The sequence below is a fragment of the Staurois parvus genome, unplaced genomic scaffold, assembly GCF_062004578.1.
Source record: "Staurois parvus isolate SC_StPar_1 unplaced genomic scaffold, SC_StPar_1.0 ptg000381l, whole genome shotgun sequence".
Classification (NCBI taxonomy): domain Eukaryota; kingdom Metazoa; phylum Chordata; class Amphibia; order Anura; family Ranidae; genus Staurois; species Staurois parvus.
Genome location: NW_028318177.1, coordinates 1,701,061 through 1,726,955, shown reverse-complemented (window position 1 = coordinate 1,726,955; position 25,895 = coordinate 1,701,061). Strand labels below are relative to the sequence as shown.

At 38.8% G+C, this 25,895-nt stretch overlaps 1 protein-coding gene across 1 annotated transcript in view; it reads left to right on the top strand.

The window, feature by feature from the left end:
* The window catches only part of HOMER2 (homer scaffold protein 2), a 253,399-nt gene that overhangs the window by 190,630 nt on the left and 36,874 nt on the right, over positions 1 to 25,895 (top strand). Inside the window, exon 7 of the mRNA XM_089685711.1 lies at positions 7,849 to 7,959. Within this exon, the coding sequence (XP_089541837.1) occupies positions 7,849 to 7,959 (111 nt within the window). The remainder of the gene's footprint in view (positions 1 to 7,848; positions 7,960 to 25,895) is intronic.

Here is a 25,895-nt window from a genome sequence, read left to right as displayed (position 1 = left end):
ATCTCCCATTCCACCACATCCCAAAGGTTCTCTATTGGATTGAGATCTGGTGACTGTGGAGGCCATTGCAGTACAGTGAACTCTTTGTCATGTTCAAGAAATCAGTTTGAGATGATTTAAGCTTTGTGACATGATGTATTATCCTGCTTGACGTAGCCATCACTGTAGTCATAAAGGGATGGACATGGTCAGCAACAATGCTCAGGTAGGCCATGGCATTTAAACGATGCTCAATTGGTACTTAGGGACCCAAATAAATCTAAAAGTAAATCTCCCCCACACCATTACACCACCACCAGCCTTGACCATTGATATAAGGCAGGATGGATCCACGCTTTCATGTTGTTTACGCCAACTTGTGACCTTACCATCTGAATATCACAGCTGAAATCGAGACTCCTCAGACCAGGCAACAGTTTTTTTCTATCTTGTATTGTCCAATTTTGGTGAGCCTGTGCGAATTGTAGCCTCCGTTTCCTGTTCTTAGCTGACAGGAGTGGCACCCAGTGTGGTCTTCTGCTGCTGTAGCCCATCTGCTTCAAGGTTCAACATGTTGTGCATTCAGAGATGATATTCTGCATACCTTGGTTGTAACGAGTAGTTATTTCAGTTACTGTTGCCTTTTTTTTTTTTATTATTATCTTGAACCAGTCTGCCTATCAATCGCATGCCATGTGATTGGCTGATTAGTAATTTGTGTTCTCAAGCAATTGAACAGGTATGCCTAATAGAGGCCGGTGAGTGTATTATCCATAGAATGTGTGGTTTACATTGTTGTAAGAAAGAAGCCCAGAGTACATTTCTCTGAATGTTATTCTAGATCACCAGTGGAAGGTATTCCCCCAAAATGATATGACACATTATTTCCTCAATTTCAGCACTTCATCTTACTGTAGCTCCCTACACAGATCATGATGTATTATGATGAATAATTTGCGACCTCTTCACTATTGCCATCTGATTAATGCATCCCTGAATTATCCATATTACTCATCCATCCCACACCTGTCTGATTCACTGCAGTGTTTTCATTAACATTACCATGACACTCTGTTTACTCAACACCTGAAATACACACCTCTCCATTATATAAACCTTTAAATAGAAGTTGTGGTTCTTTGTTTTGCAGAATGTGACTCTGGTTAGTTTTATTGTATACTTTTCTCTTTATAATTTTTGTTCATACCTGTACAGGGTGCAGACTTATTCATTCATTATTCCTGCATAGGGCTACTTTACAATAGTAGATCTGTAACCTTTAACAACCAACCCTATTCCTTACATTTTGCTGTGACCATTTGCATCACTGTTCCAGCTTTCTTTCTTTCTAGGGGTGTAGTTATAAAAAAAAAAAATAGAACTATTTATCCTGCAAAACTGCATTTACATTTGTTCTGTGCAAATGCCAGCAATATCAAATGTTAGGCCTAGTTCACACTGGCTTTGAAAGCAGGCATTTGAGGGGCATTTGTAACGCTCCTCAAATGCCTATGCAAAGGATACTATAGGCAGCACACAGTGCTGTTCACATTATCAAAACATGAAGCATTGGTGCCGCTTTGCTTCAAAATTGAAGCCTCATGTCGAGTCAGGAGGAGTTGGAAGCCTTTCAATGCCTATTCAAGTCTATGTTGATGCTCCCCAACTGGCAGGCGTCTGCAAAGCATTTGTGGTGCAGTTGCAGAGCGTTAATAACATTACAGTTTATTTCATTTATGGTGTGGTATGGTTTTAACGCTTGTCATATGCTTATAAAACACTTCAAAACTGCACATAGGACGTTTGGGGAGCGTTTTGTAAAAATCCAGTCTAAAACTCATTAATGCCTGTCTAATGCCCTTACTAAAGCTCAATAAAGCCTGTCTAATGCCTATACTAAAGCTCAATAAAGCCTGTCTAATGCCCTTACTAAAGCTCAATAAAGCCTGTCTAATGCCCTTACTAAAGCTCAATAAAGCCTGTTTAATGCCTATACTAAAGCTATAGGAGCGTTTGGTAAGAGTTAGAATTGTGTGAACAAGCCCTAACTAGGCTATTTTATATCTATGTGGGATGTTCTTCATCCATAAGAATAGAGTGAATCAGGAAAATACCTCATTATGGCCACTAGTTACATGGTTGGTAAGGTTGAATAAAGACACCAGTCCATCCAATTCAACCTGAGTGGGTCTGTGTATATGTGTGTTTATGTCACTACCATTTTCAATAATCCTGTACATTGCATTCGTTGAGAAACACTTCTAGGAGTTTTTTGAATTTATCTATTTTTCCTGCTGACACCACCAAGTGTGGAAGGGAGTTCTATATCCTTACCGCTCTTAACAGTAAAGAACTTCTTTTGTGGTTTAAGCTTAAACCACTTCTCATCCAACTTCAGGGTGTGGCCGTGTGTCTTCTTTGAAGACCTTCGGTTAAATAAAATGCTGGAGTCCCCATTTAAAGATTTGTATATTGCGACCATATTCCCTCTTAAGCGTCTTCTCTAGGGATAATAAGTTTAATGTATGTAGCTGTTGATACAACTGAGGTCCTCAGGCCTTCTTTTTAGCTTTGTTGTCCTTCTCTGGACTCTCTCCAGTTCCAGCACATCCTTCTTGAGGACTGTTGACCAAAACTGGACACCATATTCAAGTCGGCCATAGATGATGAGATCTTCTTTCCTGCAACCATTGTGTTCTCCTGGCAGGGGTGAGCCATCCCTGCTGGGAGAACAAAGTGATTATTTGTAGCGGGTGTAACTGCTGACAATAATCGCATGAAAAATGCAACAGGTTAGTTGTACCCAAGTCATTCAACAATCAAATTGGGTACAATCAGCCTGCCCATAGGTGGTTCGAATCTCGGCCAGTCTATGCTGAACCTGCTGAGATTCGAACCATCTATGGCCAACTTCAAGATGTGACTGAAACAGAGTTTTGTAAAGTGATAGATTTATTGTTTTATCTATCTTGAGTAAATACCTTTTTTAGTGCATGCTAAAAGTTTTGCTTTGTGCATGCGCAGTAGCAGACGGGCTGTGAAGCCGCAAGGCTTCACTGCCAGTCTCCCTTAGTCAGGATCGCGGCGCCAGCAACCGATAGGCCTTTTGAAGAATCGGCTTGGAGTGAGGACACCGCTGGATCCCTGGACAGGTAAGTGCCCTAATATTAAAAGTCAACAGCTCCAGTATTTGTAGCTGCTGACTTTTAATTTTTGATGGTGGGAGAGGAACTCTGCTTTAATAGAAGCAATAGATTTGCTTAAAGTGGTTGTAAACCTAAGACATGAAGTATGAACAAAGCATATCTATAGTGTGTACTTGTCTCTATTCAGAGCATGACGTGTCATTTCTGTCTGGTGCCTTGTTGCTATTTGCATGAGTCACTTCTCACAAGTTTTCCTGATACCAAGACAAAAAAAGGTGACAGGACCTCCAGCAGATGGACAGTCTCAACCCTGTTCCTGTGAGCTGTGTGGAAGAGCTCTTAGGCAAGGTGTATATATTCTCAACGTGAACAGATGTAGAGAAGAGAAGACTTCAGATAAACAGATACAACTTATGTAGGAGGATGTGTTTTCTCTCTGTGCATCACCTGACGCCAGTTGCTTCACTGGGTATATGTAACTGTGTGCAACCACTTTATTATAAAACTCTGTCTCCGTTGAAAACACTGCCATTGAACAGTAGTTAGCTCTGATGTCAGGTAAGTTTACTTCACACACTAGAGGGTGACCAGTAACATAGCGGAATCTTACTTAAGCCAGTTTGGTAATAACAGTTGCTTAACCACCTCCCATCCGTCCATTGTATATAAACGGCTGGATGGTGGCAGTGCAGGGTTGGGTGGCCGTTTACAAACAGCCTCCACGCCCCCTGCTTGTGCGCGCTCCCTGGGAGCGCACAGCACCGCGATCCAGTGCCTGCTGTGTCCTCAGGACACAGTGGAACACCGATCGGCAGACTGGACCTCTGTATGAGGTCCCGATCATGTGTTCACTGATTGGCCAATGCAGAGTAATAAGCAAGATGTCACTTGTGACATCATTGCTTACTATATGTGAAATCTGTGAATGATCACAGAGGTCACATGGTACAAGGCTATTCACAACAGCCTTGTACCATGTGACAAGCTGTGACCAATCACAGCTCACTCAGTAGTTCTCAATGGCTGCAAGACTGCAGCTAGAGAGAAGGAGAAATTATTGCTTTTACATCCTTTATGGGTGTAAAAGCAATCCGTGTAAAAAAAAAAAAAAATCTTCATCACCCCCCTCAAGTAGTACAGTGTCACCATGGTGACACTGTACTGCTAGGGTGACAGTATGTAAAAAAAATTATAAAAAATAATAAAAATAAAAAACAAATGAAAAAAAAGTTTACAAATTATAATTTTTGGTTATAAACTAAATTGAGTTATTTTTTTTTTTTTACTAAAAATATAACAGAATACATTTTTGACAAGATTTATGATGAAATACTATTTATTTGCAAAATTTTATAAGAAAAACACTTTTTTTCAAACATTTGGGACATTTTAATTTACATAGCAAAAAAAATAAAAATCCCAGTGGTGAATAAATACCACCAAAATAAAGCTTTATCAGTCTCAAAAAATGCTAAAAAATTCATATGGGTACAGTGTTACATGACCGCGCAATTGTCATTCAAAGTGTGATAGCACTGAAAGCTGAAAACTGGCCTGGACAGGAAGGGGGTAAAAGTGTCCGGACTGGAAGTGGTTAAAAAAGACTGTTGCTACCAGAAAATGCTCTTTTTCTTGATGAGGTAAAGTTAGAGGAGGAATGTTGGGGAAAACTGAACACCATATATAAAAAGATCTTCCAGAGATGGATAAATTAATGGACTATTAGCAGTGATAAATGTTGAGCTATCCAGAAAAAAAAAGTTGGCTTGTACAGGATGAATTAGAATAGAACTAAAGCCAAAACCTTTTTTTTTTTTTTTTTTTGGATAAAGTCACAGAGGGTTGACAGTTTTGCCATCTGTGTCTCATTGTAGAGATTTTCCTTTACTTTCTGTTCCATAGTAACAACAGGAAGTAAGGAGAAATCCTTGCTTGTCACCAGGATGACCAGAACTAATGTCTCCATTGGACAATTTCTCCTCTATACTTGTCCTGGTGACAACTCAAAATTTGGGACTTTCTTTCCTCTTCACAGATAGTCTAAATCTCTATAATGGGGACAGCAGTAGTAAAAACATGACAGGTGTTCTAATTCCTCTTCACCGTCCTAAAACAAAAAACAAAAAAAAAGTCTTTCCATTGTCTATATTTTAATTCACCTGAACAGACTCCTTGGGGTTTATTTTTTATTATATTTTACATTGGGGCAGGACCTGTCTAGAGATGTAAAATTTCCAGAAATTTTTAAGCCATGGGGAGAAAACTTTTTTTTTTTTTTCTGGAAAAAATGGAAATTTTTGGAAAACAAATTCAGTATGGAGTAGTTTTACAAACCGAAAGTCAGTTTGTTACACTGGGAAGGTGAAATGTAGTGTATATTAGAGTATTATGCTTGGAATAAATACAGCTTATTCGATATATGAACTAAACTTGCTTTTTAAAATCTTTTTTATTATTATTAATGGAATAACAAAGCCTGTATATGCCAAGAACATTTCAGCTATACATGAGAACAGGTAACTACCCTCTTTCCCTGAAAAGCAACAAAAAAGCAAGAAACCATCAACATAAAATAAAATTTAAAAAACAGATTTGCCTCTTAGCACCAATAGCAGAACGTGATTCGGGAATGACAAATTTGGAGGTAAAAGCTACTTGCACTTTCATTATGGTCCTCCTCATTTAAAGTATACCTAAAAGCATTTTTTGTTGGTTTTGGATAGAGTGGAGATGGATTAGAACACCTGTCAGATATTATTGCTGTCTGTGTCCCTGTTAAGGAGATTCTCTCTCTATTTGTCTTGTTTACCATTATTATTGAAAGTGAAAGTTAAAGAAAATCCCAAACTTTTGGTTGTCCCCAGAAAAGTAATAGAGGGAAAATTGTCCAATGGGGACACTAGTTCTGGTGACCTGGGGATCCCCAAGGGATTCTCTTAATTAGCAGGGATTTCCCCTCACTTCCTATTTGGTTATGGGACAGGAAGTGATGGCACAAATGGCAAAAAAAAAAATCTGAAAGGGGTTATGACCCTTCCTTGCTCTATCCAAAATAAAAAAAAACTTAATGAAATAAATTTGGAACAATAGGCATTTTTTTCATGTCTTTAGGCATCTCTGGCATTCCAGGATTTTATTTGTTATCCTTATAGAATTTGGAAAAGAATATTTCCTCTCACAATATTTGCAAATTGCAGCTTTGCTCTCAGCAGAAATTGCACTTTGGAAATGTTCCCAAACTCTAGATGTTGGTCTCTCCATTTTATTGAGAGAAGGAGAAGAAAAAACTATTTATATAGGTAAACATTATACTGTGACGGTGGAGAACATTAATAGGAATCATTTAACGGTTATAAAGGTAAACTAAATTGTCAGACAAATGTATCTTCTTACCTCTCCATTAAGGACTGAGAGGAGAACAGAAACCACCTACTGTATCCCAACACTCACCCAACTGTAGAAGGCCTTTCCCCTGCAGTGCCCCTAGTGGCAGAAATGCATATTTCTCTTATTTGAGATCTGCATTGAGAAGTACAGTGTTATTGGAATTGTATTTCAGGATTTGCTTGTATTCAGCTGAGAGGATTTTCAATAATTTAGGACTTTACATAAAGTCTCAGAAATCTTTCATTAAGGTCTTCATATTATGTAATTTGAATAGAATGTCATAGATATATTATTTATCAGTTTAAAAGAACATATTCCACCCTTCTTTTTACTTTCAATTGTTCTGGGGAAAAATAAAACAAAAAAAACAGCTTTTTTTTTAGAACTTTTCCTTTTTTTAGAATTGTTCCTTTTTTTTCCAGGCCTTCCTGTCACTAGACCTGTCAGATATATAGCTCTTGTGACTTACATGCCTTTCCATCCATCTATGTGGCAAACACATTTATTGTCAAAACAGAGTACAAATGTTACTTACCGTATCTTTTATAAAATGGTTGAAAATGAAGAGATGAGAACAGTGGAGTATCAACACAAATATTAATATACTGTTTGGTGGTTTTCTGTGGATTTATAGTGTTTGATTGTGTTGGGAAAGGTTGGATCCTGGACTGGTTTTGTTTTATTATTTTTCTGTGAAGATATTTTCTTACTTCTTGCACCAGAATACACCAGGAAATGAGAGAAAATCCTCTGTAGACTTTTTTTTTGACCAGAACAAGTATCCCCATTTCCCCTCATCTCCTTTTCCAGTGATCACATAAAATTTCTCTAGAGGTGATATTAGTCCCTATGGTAATGAAACTGTAATTCTCTACACTGAGGGGTCAAACCTTTACTGAGCTTCTAACCCTTCTACACTCTATACAAAACTCAAAAATCTTTAATTGCACCAAAAGAGCACAATTGTGAATGGGTCCTAATTGTGATCATTGATGTCATACGTAACTTTGCATCTCAGGCCCCATCACATCTGAGCATTGCAGGAACGTGTTCCCACTCGTGTTTTTGTTCATGCGGTAGCACGCGTTGTACCTAGGGCAGACTTTTCAACTGAATGGGCTGCCCTACATGCAGCAATTGCCCCAAAGTAGCTCCAGAGCCTTTTCGTCTGTGTAGCATTAACAGTGTGCATTTTGACATGTTTGCAGTGCGCAGCAAAACACCCATCTTCTCCATGTGCTTGGGGTGCCATTGACAATTAATAGCACCTAAAGTGAAACCACAAGAAACATGCAGGTGTGAATGCAGCCTCACTGTATCTTACTTTGTCTTCTAGATTGGAGAACTTGAAGCCCAGTGTGATGAAATAGACAAGGAACGAGAGAGGAACGAAGAACTAAGCAAAAGATTACAAGAGCTGGAAGCTGAGATTCAGGACAAAGAAGCTGTAAGTTGTACCATTTTAAAATGGTATTGAAGCTCATAAGTTGACCAGATTGTTTCCCAGTGTAGCTTGATTTATTTTGTTCTAAAATAGCCCACCAATACAAAACGTAGACTATATATAGAAACAGCACAAGGCTTTATAGTGGCTGACAGTAACTGTTGCCACATCTAGAGAACAGATTCATTTGAGACAATTTTTTATGACGTCAATTATAGTTATAACTATAAAGTATTATTAATAGTGCACCTTTCTGCCATAACGAGATGTCCATATGTGGACCAATTACCTAGTCTAGAGTCTAGGTCATTTTAACCTGTCATTTGTCCCATGAGCAGTAAGCGGTTTGCTCAAATGGAAATTGATTATTATTATTATACAGGATTTATATGGCGCCAACAGTTTACAACATGAGGGCAGATAGTCCAGTTACAATACAACTCAATACAGGAGGAATCTGAGGACCCTGCTTGCTAGACCTTACAATCTAGAAGGGAGGTATGATTAAAACATTTGTATGTAGAAGCAACCAATGATTACATTTTTGTTACAGCCACACAAGCTTTCTCAGGTTTACAGTGTCCTGGTTTCAAAATTCAGGCATGGCTATTAAATAGGAACATCACCCCCGAATTGTTAAAGAATATTATCACACTTCATATTCTTGATATCTGCCTAATGTACCATGTACTTGAGTTAAAAAAGTACCCTGCTTGCTTTGTTTATCTTCATTTGTGTAAAATACCAGGTGATCCTGCCAGTCCCTGTGTTTTTTTTTTTTGTTTTTGTTTTTTTAATTTCAAACTGACCACGCTAGGCAGTGAAGCACATCCATCCCAGCATGGTCATTTCTCTTCCAATTATCAGACTTGTGCTGGCACCCCCCCCTGCCTGCGAAGATCACTGTGCTGCTGTTTCTCCACCCCTAGCTTTCCAAGCCCTTTAAGTAGCTGAGAACAGTTTGTATGACCATGTATAAAAAACAAAAAATGTATTTGTGATGGTTATTTATATATATATATAAATAATTTGCCTTTAATTTTAAACTGAATTGGTTGTTTTGAAAAGGTAATGGTTCATATATACTTTAATTTTAAGCTTAGTGTTACTGAACCTAGGACCGACCCTGCATTCACTATATCTGGTCTCCCACAGTACACAGAACATGAAATGCAATTATTTTAGTAGATATAAACTGCTAAATACCTTTTCTCATCAGCAGTTAGAACAGTCTTGTGACTTCTATCAGTGTCCAATAGAGCACTGGTTATAGCTTGTAGGAGGAGTTTTCATTCTCCTCTCATTGTCTTATGAGACTATAGGATCCCTGACCCTCTGTCTGTACAGTGCTGATTGACCCTGTACTTATCACATGCACTCCAAAGAACAAAAACTAGCAATACACACCAAACTGAGCATGTGCAGCTTGCCCCGCCCCCTAGCTCTGTTCTATATGGAGAAGAGTTGGGACAGTAGAAGGGGAGGATCAGAAAAGACAGGATTAAACATTGTTACACAATGCAGAGGATTAACCCCTAATTTCCTCAGTGAGTATAACAAGCCTGCTTTTTTGCATATGCAGATAGATTTTACTGTTGTACGTTTAGTAACACTTGAACCAAGGATCAAGTTTAAAAAAAAAAAATCAAGTTTTTGTTGAATTTGCTGAAAAGGTTAGATGGAAGGAAGTAGAAAAAATGAGTGAAGGTCCACTTTAAGTAGCTATATCTGTGTCACCCAGAATCAAAAAGCACAGTTTACCAGTGTTTAGACGCGGTGGCTGCATTTGTTTTTTTCATTGTTGGTTTTTCCCTTTAACTTTTTCTGCTGGAGCAAGTGTAGCTACCCAAGAAGCTGCATGCAGAAAGTTTTTACCTTTTTAATGTAGAGGATTCATTAAGGTAAAAAAAACGTTCTGCCTTTTAGAACCACTTTTATTATTCAGGGCTCCTTTACAGTGGTGGTCAGAATGCCACCTTTACAGACAGCTGAAAATGAAAAGATCATTGGTGTCATGCTGATGGCTCTGCTAGGTGGCACTGGACCCAGAACCATGCTGGCACTATCAGATGGGAGGTCAATCAGACACCGATCAAAGAACCCCTAGCAACCTTTGGAGAAACCCTAGTTGAGAATAGCTCACCTATACTGTCTCCACAACAAAGAGCAACATTTGAACTTTCCCAACATTTATTATATAATATAAACAGTGAAACGTGTAGTGTTCATCCATCAACAAACATTTATCAAAACTTAGAACATAAAAATATGTTTCTGGAATATGGGAAGTTTGTCAGAATATGTAAAGAGGTTGGAGGACCAGCAATATTTGCTCATTGATTTATTTGTATCTCACCCTTTCTGTAACCTTAAGTGCCATGTTTCAAATAATGTGACTTCTCTATACCCCAATGTTTGTTTTTATCCCGCTGACACTGTTGCACCCTGTATTCTAGAATGTATGAATTATTAATGTCTCCAACTTGCTGGAGATTCCATAAGATGACAATGTCAGTATCTGTGCTTCCAAAAGTCTCTAATGGGAAGAAAAAAAATGGCTTTAACAGCAAGAAAATAATTGTACGTCTGGGAAGTGTGTCATATGGATGATTGACAAGGCACCACTTCACTGGTATAATTGGCCCAACGTCCAGAATAAGTTTGTAGTTCTTTAGTTCACTGCATATTAAGCATTTTTTCATATTTGCCTCAGAGGATCTTAAGCTACTATTCTATTCTGATTAACAATGTTAAAAGTTCAGCATATTTTTCTTCAGTTGCTAAAACAGAACCTGACATTTAATAAAAACACAACCATTAGTAAAATATTTTAGCATGTTTCATGGTATATAACTGACCACTTAAAGTGATAGTAAACACACACTGTTTAATTTACATGATCCCTTTTCTTTCTCTGTATGGATGACAGCACTGAAATTATTTTAATTAAAAATAAAAAAAAATCGAAGTTCCTTTCTTCCTAAACGATATACAGCTGCCACATGATCCAGTCTTTTCCCGATATACAGCTGCCACATGATCCAGCCTTTTCCTGATATACAGCTGCCACATGATCCAGCCTTTTCCCGATATACAGCTGCCACATGATCCAGCCTTTTCCCGATATACAGCTGCCACATGATCCAGCCTTTTCCCGATATACAGCTGCCACATGATCCAGTCTTTTCCCGATATACAGCTGCCACATGATCCAGCCTTTTCCTGGCCTACCTGCAGGGAAACAGTAGCAGGTGGAGCTTCTAGTCCTCTGCTGCTGGTCACATATTCAATAAAGCAGCCTTTGAAATACAGAGTAAAAATAAATAATATTAATATTGTTTTAACTTATCATATCAATATATATATATATATATATATATATATATATATATATAGTTAAAACCAGATCTTTATTATTTTTTGGTGTGGCTGGATTTCTGCCAGTCACATGCTGTGTCACGCCCCTTCAGCCTGTGTTTCAGTGTGACAGGAAGGTGAAGCTTCCACCAATCAAGATGTGATATTCCACCCCTATTTTGTTTGGCTGTTTAGTAGGCATAGAGTAGGTAGTAGGCTGTTATTGACTACTGTGTATACTACCACATATGTGACTCTATAGTTACATGGCTGCTCAGATATTATAGAGCGGAAATACTCAGCATATAAAATCACTGAAAACGGAGCATGGGCAGTAGCTTCCAATACTTCTCTGCAAAATCCCTAGCTGCATTAGGGAAATGGACAGAAGGGGGAGATAGAGAACAGCAGGATCAACCAAGTTTTTTGCAGAATACAGAAAACTAATCCCATAGTGAATGAGTGAGTATGAACAGCATGTAATACAGCATTTATTGATAGTTTTTTTTAATGATAAAAAAGTGAGAAAATTGTGCGCTGCCAAATAAATCAATAATATAACACAAAAAAAGATGTATAAAGATATACAAGCTGCTGCAAACACATAAAATGTGTGTTCATCACGTGAAAAAAATATAAAGCTAATGTGTAGTGTTGCACTGCTGCAAAAACATTAAAACATAAAAAACATAACATGAAGTCCAAAAACACACGTGAAGCTATAACGTAAAAGTCCAAAAAGAAGAAAAAAACTCTTCAGCAAATCTGGTTGGAAAGAGCCATATTTGTACTGGAGAGTGAGCCCGCAATCCCGGTGCTGTAAGTCTTTTAAATGGTGTGCATCACCACAGTGAACATATAGTATAGGTAGACCCTCACCTTCATATATGAACCCGTAAAAGCAACAGGTCAACCAGGCATCTCCCCTCCTAATGGGGGTAAAACAAAGATCTCTCTTCTATGGATAATTTCTCCCCTCATATTTGGCCACTGTATCCTCCGAAAGGACCTTTTCGTGGTATAGCTGACTCTGTAGGTGGAACTCAACAACCATATAAAGCAACTATAGTGCAGCACGTTTGTTAAAACCTCATTGAAGTTTATTAAAATACACTCACATGGTAACAGTAATAAAAACAGCAGTGTGATAATAGTGGTGAAGCTGTACAATACACCGAGCAGTGTCTCCTACTGTGCTAATGGCGTTCTGGCTCTGACATCACCTGGCTCCTCTCCACGCATATTGTCACGTATCACGTGATTTCATTAGGGTGAATAAAGTGGTTCTTTCCATCCAGATTTGCTGAAGAGTTTTTTTTCCTATGTTTTCTTCTTTTTGGACTTTTACTTTGTAGCTGCACATATGTGTTTTTGGTTGGCTCTGAGGAAGAGGTTGTGTCCTCGAAACGCGTTAGCCAGTTGGTCATCCAGGGTTCCATCGTATGGACTCAGATGTTGTTTGAATCATTCATCTTGTTCAGTTTGACATGTTTGTGTTATTATGTCCATTGTGAGTATGATACCTATTTTGTTGCTTCAATAAAATATTTTAAACGATAATGCACTAGGTTGGTGCGCCCTTTTTCTGTTTCTCCATTTGTATCCAGTGTATTCGGACCACCCCGGTCTGTTGAGGGCAGCAAGCAGTGCATATTCCAGAAAATTCCAGAACATTCCTATTGGGTCTACTGAGTCCTTTCCTAGTGCAGGAGTAAAGTGTTTGTTGTGTTGGATATGTGTTTTTGTACTTCGTTATGTTTTTATGTTTTTGCAGCAGCACAACACTACACATTAGCTTTATAGTTTTTTAATGATGTTGGTTTGATGACACTTTTTAGAAAGTTTTTTCCCCTCTTATTTTCCTAATGTGAAATGTATGCGTGTGCAGCAGAACTTCAGTAAAATGTAAGAAAAGATGTGGGGTTTTTAAAGCTGAACTGAAGGTCACATATTAATCTAGTGTTCTGTGTTCATTACTATATCATTAAAAGTATTTTTGTAAATGCAAGCAGTGTAAGTGCCAGAATTTGATGTGGTATCAGTCTCCTGTTTCAGCAGAGCTCAGAATGAGAGAGTTAGAAGCAGCCTAAGTAGCCAGTCAGCTGTTCTGAAGTATTCATGTGCTTATAAGGAACATAGAACGAAGGAAAAAGCAGAGTAACAGGGAGATGAGCTCATTAGTCTGTTACTTTTCCTTTCACTGTCCAGTCACAGATCTGGGGAAGGCAAAAGACCTTTTATTACGAGTGTTACTGAACCGCAGCAGAGTAATGTTACAACCCCAGGTTCAAAAAGAGTTTGATCTATGTCTAAAATCTACAAAAAAACATAATCCAGTGATCTCATGAACTCATATGATAGAAAATAGGAAACATATCAAATGTTTAAACTGAGAAAATGTACCGTTTTGAGAAAGAAAATAAGTTAATTTTAAAACTGAAGAAAGTTGTCCCATTCTTGCCCGATATAGGATTCTAAGTGCTCAACAGTCCTGGGTCTTATTTTATGGCATTTTTTTGTTTCAAGGTGTGCCAAATATTTTCAGTTGGTGAAAAGTGTGGACTTGCAGACAGGCCAGTTAAGTTATGTTATTGTCATAGATAAAGAATGCTGTCATTGTCCTGCTGAAATATGCAAGGTCTTCCCTGAAAAAGATGTCACCTGGATGGGAGCTTATGCTGCTCTAAATCCTGAGTATATCTTTTAACATTGAAGGTGCCTTTCCAGATGTGCAATTTGCCCATGCCATATGCACTAATGCACCCCACTACCGTCAGAGATGCAGGTTTTTGAACTGAGTGCTGATTACAAGCCAGACGGTCTCGCTCCTTTGTAGTCCAGAGGATGTAGCACCCATGGTTGCCAAAAAAGAATGTCACATTTCAATTCATCTGACACTGAAGTTTTCCACTTTGCAACAGACCATTTTAAATGAGTTTTGGCACAGATTTGAAGGCATTTCTGTTCACATATGGCTTCTTCTCTACATGATAGAGCTTTACATTGCAATTTTGAATGACTTGGTGAATTGTATTTAAACAGTTATTTTTTGCAAGTCCTGAGTCCATGCAGTGATGTCCACCACAGAATCATACCAATAAAGTGCAAAGTGTCCACTTCACAGTAGTCCTTATAATAGTCTACAATAACTAGTATGTAAAAAACAAGCTTCGTTCCTTTACAAAACTGCTTCTTTCCACATCTGTACTTTGGTGGTAGTTCTCCACAAAAAACTCCTCAATCCAGTCCACCAAGTATCATCCCTATGAAAAAGAAAAATCTGCCTCCAATGGTATAGTAACCAAAATAAAAATGCTTTATTAAAAGTGAAAAGTCACTTACAAGATTAAAAACAATACTGTGCTCATCTTGGTGAACAAATGGATAGGAGTCAGGTGTGGTAGTGATGTTAATGCCGTGTTGCCGCGTCACTTCTAGTTCCAGGGCTCTCTTTCTTTCTGTTAAGTGGAAACCTGCTGCTGAGTAAAAGGCAGACTACTAACTGAACATTAAAAAATGTGCAGTTTGTTTTTGGAAACCTATTAGAAGACAATGTCGGGATCCATCCAGACACCTGACTGATGGCACGCCGCTGAGAGCCTAAGCCAGTCGCTCCCACCCCCTCCCCAGCTTAGCGTTACAGTGAACACTGGAGGGACAGAACGAGTGGTGACTGGCAGTCACCACTCTCTACTCAGAGCAGACCTGAGAACTGAGCGATCAGTGCTCTTTGGTCACTCAGTTCTTGGTATAGAGACAGCGGAGGACAGGTGTAGCATCAGATCGATGCTGCAGCCAGCTAGGTGAGTATGTATGTATGTTTGTTATTTCCATTTCCCGTGCTTCTCTTTTAAATAAACTGTTATATAAAATGCTGCCAAAAATCTGAAAACCTGATTATGCCATTCATAGTGATTTTATGTTAGCGTAAAGGATTTGTATAAGTAATCACCCACAGAAAACATAGGTATGTCTATAAAGAGCTCAAGAAACCCATAATCTGTACACACAAAAAGAGAAGCAAATGTATATTCTCAATATGAAAAAAAAAGGAGCATATGATAAATTTGAGATTTAAAACACAACAAAAATGCAAAACAAAATGTCAGAAAGAGACCAAGAGGCGAGATATAAGATGTAAATAGAAGGGTAAGGTGCATCAGTATTGCAGCACTTCATATTCTAGTTTTATTAACCATTTTAATACTTTTTGGAAGTTAGACCTGCAAACTGGTTTTAAGAGTGAACGTTAGCAGGAAAACATGCTAGCTGAGTTTTTTTCTTTCACAAATTTGAATAGCTATTCCAGTGTTTGTGTGTGATAAGTCACTCTGTGGTTGACACTATTTGCTCGCTAAGATGAGGTGCCAAATTCAATGTTGTCAGTTTGCAGTTTGTATACTCCTCTGCCGCAGCAGTTTGGGCAAGCGTATTAATTCTAGACTTTTTTTTGAAAAGTCAGTGTCATATGGGCACCTGTACTTCATGTCTTTTCCTTTCTGATTACTTCACTACATTTATAATGGGATGCACCAATGTTCTGTGACGTAGGACCCAAGAATCTCAATGAGACTGGCCATGGATCACTAATCTGCTGCTATTTGAAATATGCTGTTAATATATCAGGGATTTTGTACATTTTTTGTGTTTAAATTTCTGATCCATATATATTATTACTGCAAAATATATATAAAAATCAAGAAATACTATATAGACCATATGTAAATTTATGGAAGCAATTTACTGCATATTGCAGTGGAAAGTATTCCAATGCTTACATGTGTTTGTCATCTACTGTATTTAGTAGATATTTATTGAGAGGCAATGCTAGCTTTTAACATTGACTATGTTGACACTTGAAGCTGTAGAGTTTCAATATGCACCCAACACGTTACAAGGATTTGGCAGTGCTGAATGGAGAAATGTGAAAGACTGCAGATTGCTAGAGAATGCTGCTTTCCAGCCTCCTGCTGACAGTGTAAATATAGCTTCATATCTTGAAAGGAAAACTATAATCCTATTTGAATGTAATGCTTATTTTGAAAGCAAGACATTCCATGTGACAGCACAGATGACTTTTGTAAATTCAGACAATGTTCTTTTACTAATGTGTTAATATTTTAAATATTTGAAAATTGAATAGTTTTCTTAAGATCACCTAAATGACAAATGAAAATTGTTTAAAATGCTTTCCCAGACCACGCAAGGATAAGGAAATTCATAAATAACTAAGCGGATAAGCCGAAATGCGGGTAGAATTTCTGGATCAGTGACAGCTCTTGTTACTTTTAAGACCAAAATGTCTTGTCCCTTGATATGGAGGTTATTTCTCTTCCCGTTTCCCTTAGCACATCACAGGGAAACTGAGACACCCTTTTTAGTTTTTACTTACATAAAAATCTGTGAGTAAAAAGAATAGTAAAGATAAACAGGCAATGCTCTTAAAATTATATTAAAGCCCAACTATTTGTAAAAAATCCCCCCTCCTCTCCTATTTATTCAGCATACCATGTATAAAAAAGATCTGTGCACCTTATCTCTTTTTTTAATCTGATCAAGTCACATGATTACAGCTTTTTGTATGGGAATACTCAACAATGACTGTGAATTCTGGGAGTTATGACATCACCCATAGACTCCCAAAGCCCAGCTGTTGTCTGCGTGCTTTTCTCTCCCCTGCAGCAGCTGCTCACTGACACAGGGGAGCTGGAGCAGCGGGATCACGTGACCGGAGTGGATTACAAATAGACACACAGTATCCAGATCTTATTTATTTATTTTTCTTTTACTCAGGATAGATAGTAGAGGGGAGGGGTACATTTTTAAGAATAGTTATAGTTAGGCTTTTCTTCCACTTTAAGCTGTCCATAGACATAAGATAACAGATGCTCAGTACATCCCTCCACTTGCTACCATACCTATTTGTAAAACCAAGTGCATTTTGGACAAAACTTCCAGAAGGGTTTCTTTGCCATGTGAATGTATGACACATCTAAAAGATCAACCCCCTGCTTTCGCCTGAAGCAAATATTCCTGATGTTTTGCAGGTATAATAAAGCTAATAATGAGCTATATACCATCTGCTTCTTCATACATAAGCAGTAAAAACACGTGTGCACATAGGGGGTTCTCATAAATGGGAAAGGGTAAGTGATTAAAGATTTTTTATCTCTGTGTAGAACTCCATTCTGTTTGCTCTCTCAAGTGTGGAGGAGTCAAAGCTGTTGACAGGTATCCAATGATGCTGTGAAAATCTTTCTTTCATACTTGTCTCAAACAAGAGGAATGTAGTGATAGACATTCATGATAGTCTTACCTGAAAGCCAATATGACATTTAATATTTGCAGCTGAAAGGAGAAAAATAATTCTGTCGTTCGTTATGGAACACATAACCATTGAGAGTCTATACTAGTCGTATCCAAACTGCAGCAAGAGGGCCATATGTGGCTCTTTACTTACCTTTCACTTGTCCTTGGAAGACTGTTACTCCCACTGATACGAGGCACTATTCATCCCACTGACACCAACGATGAGGCACTATTCCTCCCACAATGACACCAACAATGAGATGCCATTCTTTCCACTGACACCAACAGTTAGGCACTATTCTAATGACTGACCCCAACAATTCCTCCCACTGATACCAATGATGGGGCACTTTTCCTTCCACCAGTACCAACAATCAGGCACTATTCCTCCCACTGGTACCAATGATTGGGCACTATTCTTTCCACTGACCCCACTGATGGGGTACTATTCCTACCACTATAAATGATTTTGCACTATTCTTCCCACTGACGTCACTGATTGGTCACTATTCTTTCCATTAATACCAATGATGGGGCAGTGTTCCTCTATTATCCACAGGTGCTGTGTAATCTTTTCAGTCCCACTGACCACAAATCCTGAGACATTGTCCACTCAAATTGACACTAGGTCATTTTCTACTCCACTGGCCACAGTCTGCACCCCCCCCCTCCCCCCCAAAAAAAACTTGTCCTTTGGAGACATCTGGTCTATACGATGGGTTCTGCTGTCACCATATAGACAGTGTTGGAACAAGTGAAATATTTGGCTCACTAAGAAGAAAAAGACCAGGTGTATTATGTGAGGACTAGCATATTAACCACACAAGTAAAGTCCTTAAAGTCCAACGCTGGTTACCGGATAGTCCAACAATGCTACTATGGAAGCTTTGGAAATTTTAGTTAGGTCCACAGTATACAGAGGACCCTTGGTGCAGGACTGCGGCTTACGCATGTATTTTCAATTGTGTGTAAACAAAAGCCTCTCTTTTTATTGCATACTGTTAGACAGGGCCAAATTGGTTGTTTTGCAGGCTGGCTGGTAAGTGTTGCTGGGAAATCCTTTGTTTACGATAATCCAACAATGTGCTTGACTCAGTAACAGCCGATTCAAAAAGAGCTACAAGAGACTGTGTGAAGCATAAGAGAGAAGCAGCACTACCTAAGTGCAGCAATGTAAGCAAAGATTTTTTTCCACAAAGTAGGCAACTCACAATAGTAGTAGTCAAATAACTGATGGACTGGTGAAGGAGCATGCATGCTTCGAAAACACATACCAGGCCTACTGCTGCTGTACCTGGAGCTGACATCACTCCCACCTGCCATGAGGATCCACACTGACCAGGAAGTACTGAGAACCACCAACACAGCCAAGGACAGTGCTTTGAAGACCTACCTGCAGTGGCTGCCAGGAGTTGCACAGCGGTTGACACGAGTTTGACAAGCGCTCATTTGACTACTACTACTATTGCAAGTTGCCAATTTTGTGGAAATAAATGATTTGCTTATATTGCTGCACTTAAATGGCGCTGCTTCTCTCTCCTATATAGACAGTGTTGTGTCCCTCATTGAACATCAGAGAAGTGGATTTTAGTGTGAGTATATGTCACAATATTAGCCTATGAGATCTTGGCATGTTACTTAAAGTACAAATAAAAGCTTCTATATTAAAGTGTAAAGTAGTCACAAATCCAGTTACTATGAGAAGCACTAGCCTCATAAAGAAAGGAAGTTTTTGTTTAACTGAAATTCTACCTCATTTGTGTCTCACATACTCCCCCTTCCTCAAAACACTACAGCTCACAGTGAGAGGATTTCAGCAACTGAGGCAAAGCTGTCAGTTAAGAAAGCAGTGGGCAGGACAAGGCGTGGCCAGGTGCTAACTGACCAACTGCAGGTTGCAGTGACGATGCTGATCTCTACACCCCCATGTCATGGTTTTCATCCCACTGTACTGCAAGCAGGCACAACCAACCTGAGAGGGGCAACTCTGCTCTGAATGCAGCAGCAGCACAGCATCATTGCCACACCATCACAGGAAGCTGCATTAACTGGACTTCACTGGCAGGAACAACAAGTGTCTGTGGGACTAAGAGAAAACTGTAAATGCAGATACATTTATAATTAGATGCTGAGGAATATATTTTTAACGGGAGACCATAGTTCCCCCTATATAAGCAATTGCTTGTCTTGGATTCCCCACTTGGAGGAAAAAGATTTAAGATAATTGGCTGATGTTTTATTGGATTAAATATTTTCTTAATTGCAGTCTAACACAACTTTCTTTACTCAATGTCAATGTAGACATGAGTTAAGGGAGAGGTAACCAAAACTGGCCATGGATGGATCAAAATTCAGCTGCTTCAGCAGGGACTGACCAAATTTCGATCCGTATGTAACTGCCCCCCCACTAGACAGAAGTCAATAAATTAGATTAGCTTCTGTCAAAAGGAAATGTTGGAAACATTTTCAATAGTTGCAGACATGGCGAGGTGGGGATTCCTCCATTCATGTCGCTTGTGTAGATGGAGGAATCCTTTTTTTTTTCTTTTTTTTTTTTTTTTTTGTTTCGGCGGGCTGAACAAAAGAAACGACTCCTCTATTACCAGCTTCAGTAAGCTAAGTAGCCGTAGACATTGAGTACATATATAGAATAATTAATATATTTGCTTTTAATATTGGCAATGATATTTATCTCAGGTACTTATATAGCGCTGTCAATTTATGCAGCGCTTTACATATATATTGTACATTCACATCAGTCCCTAACCCTCAAGGAGCGTACAATCTAAAGTCCATAACTTACATTCATACATACACATTCTAGGGCCAATTTAGACCGGATCCGTTTAAGCCGGAGTACCCACACAAACACAGGGAGAACATGCAAACTCCAGGCAGGAGGTGCTGTGGCTGGGATTCAAACCAATGACCGTAGTACTGCCAGGTGGAAGTGCTAACCATTTAGCCACTGTGCTGCCTCAATGGTAGAGAATTTTGTTTTATTTTCTGTACTAGGTAGATGGATCCACATTCCTTTCCACCACTTTACAAAATGGACAAAAATCCATTTGTCACCCCCGTCACATATGGAAATGAACTGCTGCTCATGGGCTGGGCAGTAGAAGACTCCTAACAATCAAGCAACCAGTAGAAAAGTTAGACTTCCTGTGTCACTAGTTGTAATGTGACCTTTCCCATAGGAGTCAAATCTGACTTGTCTCCTGTAAGTTCTGCAAGGAGGTTCAAATTTCATGACGTTCTCAGGTTCTCTACTAACCGAATCAAAGTTCTGAATAGACACCAACATGTTCTGTAAGAGAAAAAGAGGGGGTCAGTGTAGACAATATTCAGGCATAGATGGATGACAGATATAGTGAAATGTGAAAGAAGGCTGGAATTCCGGGAGACCGATTTTGTAATTGTGGAGTGCTTTCAAATTTGTGCTAAAAGTACAGAAAAACAATGAGGATTGTTTTTTGTACATATTCAATGGTGCTGTGACTACTACTGTGACCTCCTTCTAAAATGTGTTAAAGCGTATGTACACCATACATTTATTCTTCAGTGTGTTTGGCATCATGCCTCAGCGTGTGCAGTTTTCAAAGCAATTTTCTTTTTTTTTTCTTTTAATTTTGTGACATAGTTCCTCACTTGGAAATCCTTCTATTAACTGCACTTCCTGGAAGGCTGACGATGGTGCTGCTAAGTTTGAGTTGCTGGCTGAGCTTTATCAGCCCATGCTTGTTTTTAGTTGGCCAATGGGCTGCCTGTCTGATTGATCTGTTAGATAGACAGCCCAACAGCCAACTAATGAAGCATGTCCAGCAAGCTGCAAACAGTGTTGCTAATTGCAAGGCAGAATCTTGGCATTGTCAGCCTGCACCAGGCAATGCTGCTATTGGCAGGATCTCCAGGTAAGAAATTTTGTAACAGATTTACAAAGATTTGCTCAAAAAGAAAAATGTATACAGAAGGCCTGATGTCAACACACTGAAAAATAGGTTTGAACTTTAGTTTCTCAGTAGCTTTAAAGTTAGCTACTGCTCTTGGGGAAAAAAAATAACTATTGCATAATTTAAGAATCATACACCTACATAATTTTCACATTAATAGGTTTTGTTTTTAATCTCTGAATTTATTAATCTGAACTGCAAAATGTGTAGCTTTACATAGTGGGAACAAGGAGGTTTGTATTGTTGTCCTCATTGGGAAAACATTTTTCCCACTTCCTATCCCAGAGACATGACAAAATGGAAGGACAGTTCCATGCTACAGACAGTAGTAATACCTGACAGGTTTAAGTTTTTCCCTGCTCTAGTTAAAGGCCTTGTTCACACGAGGAGTTAGCATCCATGCCCTGTGTGAGAGTCGTGTTTACCTGCCTGGGGATGTTCAGGTTTTCATCCATCTCTGTGCAGGTTGTGTCTTTAAAGTCAAGTGGGATGCAGCAGCTGTACAAACACAGCCGCTGCTCCCCTTGTGACAATGGTGCGGATGCACAAACCTGAACGCACCCTTACACGGGGCATGGATGCATACAGCCCTGTGTGAATGAGGTCAAAGAAAAAAGTGTACTTGTATCATTGGAAGGATTTACCCTCACAGCCTTTCATGTCAACAAGCAGAGCTGATGGACTTTGCCAGTGGGGACACACAGCGATTAAAACCAGACAGATCCAAACACTTTATCCCATTAAGAAGTAAAGGTATGGAAGAACAAAAAATATGTATTGCTGCAGAATTTCCCTGTAATTTACTCGTTTTGCTTTCATCCGTAGATGATAAGCTCCTGTTTGAAAATCATGTATGTAAACTCAACAATTGTAAAACATAGTTTTTTTTTAAATGAATACAATTTCAGCTGTGGTTATGGATGTCTAACCAGTCCAGAGAATGTGTGTGTCTCTTAGTTTTCTTATGTGTGCTTATTTCTTGAGGTCACGCTCTAGAACACCATTGGATTTAGGTCAGGGAATTGGGACAGCTACATAATGTTTTTTTAAGGTAGTGTAATGGTCCATGCACATAAGCTATTTATAAAGCTGTAACTTAACTATATGACAAAAATAGATCCTAATATTTGCAGATCTTTATTTTCATAGGTACACAGCTCTAGCATTGAAAACCGATTGATGTCAAGGTTGGAGCAGTGCTGTAGTGAAATTAATGATGCATACACATTCTATAAGGTGACATTGGCTTGGTGAGCTGTATCTACCAATTGTGATATGCTGGCACTCACTATAGAGCTATACTGTAAATAGAAAAAGCTAAATTCGCCGTCTGAAATTACATTTATTTTAACTCATTACGAAAAAAAAAAAATCCTTTTTTTTGTTAATATATTCTAGAGATTCATTAGAATAACACGCTCAGCACTTTTTGAAAAGGAAACATTGCCACAGAAAGACATTGCAACTAACCAATAAAATGAGTCTAAAGCCAAAACATTTTAATTTTTCTAATTTTAGGATTAATATAGGGAAGAATTAGAACATTTGTTTTTGTTGATGTCTGTGTCCCCATTGGGGAGATTCACCACTTGGTGACCACAGAATATCCAAAAATGTAAGTTGTCACCAAAGAAAAAAAAAATAGGGGAATATTTTAAAATGGGGGAGCTTTCTCCAGTAGTGAAATGGTCTTAGAGGGGATTATTCTCACTTTAGAAACATTTTTTTCCCTTTTTGTTATGTCTACAGTGAACAAATGGAAGGGAACTTTCCAAATGGAGCAACAACAAAAAAAACAAAACTAATGAGAATTAAAGTGGTTCTAAAGGCGTAAGTTTTTTTTTTACCTTTAATATGCATTCTCTGCATTAAGGTAAAAAACATTCTGTGTGAGATCATTGGATGGATGCCGCTTGGACTGATCCTGGGAGTTCAGTGCTGGTAAAATGGCCTCAGTTGCTGCTCTGGCCACGCCCTCCGTCCACTGGGGCGAAATGAAATCAGCGTGGCGGCTGAGGCCATCTCACCTACACTTAACTCTCGGGATCAGTCCAAGACGCATCCATCCATTGATCTCACACAGTTTCTTGAGCACTAGCAGATGCTGCTCCCATTTTCCTCTGTCAGCTGGGTGATTACTTTCCTATGCTTCCTGGCTTGGAGTGGCGCCATATGTCTCCTACAGGTCTTTAAAAAAACATTCTGTGTCACAGGATCCCCCCAGACCCCCTTATATTAAGTTGAACCAGATCTCTATCCAGAAGAACCCCAAAAGAAAGAGGATCAGGACTGCTCTGTGCAAAACCATTGCACAGAGCAGGTAAGTATGATGTGTTTATTATTTTAAAACAAAATTGTGAAAATGGTTTACAATCACTTTAAGTATTTTCTAATATATCGAAAATTAAAAAAAAAAAACATTGTTTTTAGCTTTAGATGTACTTTAAACCTCAGCAAATGACAGAAAATTTGGGTTGACAATCATTTTGCCTGTGTTTACCAGCAGATTGCAAGAGACATTTCAATTCATTGATCTCTAGGGAACAAAAGATTGACCATATTAGGTGTTTTATTTGCCACTAATGTTTCTCCAGATTAGCATGAACTTCTGTTATGCTTCCTCCGTTGGGATTAATATTTTTATTATTATACAGAATTTATATTGCGCCAACAGTTTGCGCAGCTCTTTACAATAGGAAGGTAGACATTACAGTTACAATACAATTTGGTACAAGAGGAAACAGCTCGTTAGAGCTTACAATGTAGGAGATAAACTTAAGTGTGTGTGTGATCCAAGCATGTAGGCTTCCATATCTGGCTTCTCGTTCTAAAAATACTGGTGGTCTGTCTCTGGCATGGATACATGGATAGACTAACAGATACTTCTCTCCATGTTTTACAGCAGGGGTGCTACAGCTTTTGAAGAGTGCAGGCCACTAAGTGATTTGGTAACCGGTTGCAGGCCACAATGAAATGAAATGGTTCAGAATTTAACATTTTTTATTTTGAATAACATAATGAAGATTTTAAACAATCGGGATCATCATTTTCTGTGGGACCAATCTTCGTTGGATTTTTACCCACTGTTTAATCACAATCATCAATTTTTTTTGTTAACCAAATCACCATTAATCCCACTCTCGTGCTCAGGTGTGACCAGCCAAAAAAAGCTCTGAACCAGTGTTGCAGCCTTCATTATATTAGGGTCTTTGCAGCCATCTCTTAAATTGCCAAAACAAGGACTGTGGACAGTCTAAACAAAAAACAGCAGACCAGGGAAGTACATGCTATGGTAGTACAATAAATGTCATTTATTAAGCTACAGTAAAATGACACACAATGCGCTCACATGCTCCTGGAATGACGCAGAGCTCATCACACAACTGAGAATCCACCTTCAGAACCCCTGTATGGATGCCACTGGACGTAATCCACTCTGCTAAAGGCTCCTCTCCCCATGTCTGTGTGTTAGTTAAGAAAGAAGAGAGACAGTTAGCCAGCAGCAATAGCGGCTCATGTACAACAGACACCGGAATTATGGAGGGCAGGCAATCATTCGGTAGATCGGCATGCAGGTTGAGCATGTCTGCTATATAGAATGGATGAATGAATCTCCCTGCTGCACGATTGTAGATACTGGCAGCTGTCAGAATTCCCAAACAGCAGCTGCATCTAACTGTATGCAGTCACTGTTCGAAAATTTTTCTGTCCAGCTCCTTCAATTTTTTCAATTGGGAAGGTGTCTACAGGGCCACCCACTATGCTACTTTCATCTGGTTCTTAAGGAACCATCTGAAATTCATACAGTGTAAGGCCAGCTATATGCTGATTCTTTGGCTTTAATGCTTTTTGAATCACAGACCCACAACAAATAGTGATAAGGAATCCTGATACTTTTCTGGCACTTGTGCTGCATGCTTGTTCATTTTCCATGAGAGTGTTGAAGCTAGAGACAGCCATTGCAGTTTTCATTTCCAGAAATTTAGCACCCATGGAGCTTCAAAGTAGCCTGTCAAATTAATCGGCACTAGGCCAAACCATTTTTTATCTTATAGTTTTATCTGTTTTTAGATAAAGGAAATGGATTGGAATCCCTGTCAGGCTTTTATTGCTGTCTGTGTTCCTGTTTGGGAGAACCCCATCCCCCCCCATATGTCCTGGTGACCGTTCTTGCCAAAAGTAAAAGTAAATCTTGTCATCAGAACAAGGTTAGAGGGGAATCTTCGCATGACAATCGTTGTTACAACCAGCGATCTCCCCTAATTTGGAGGGATTTCCTCTCACTTTCTGTTGGAGCTATGGGAGAGTAAGTGAAGGGAA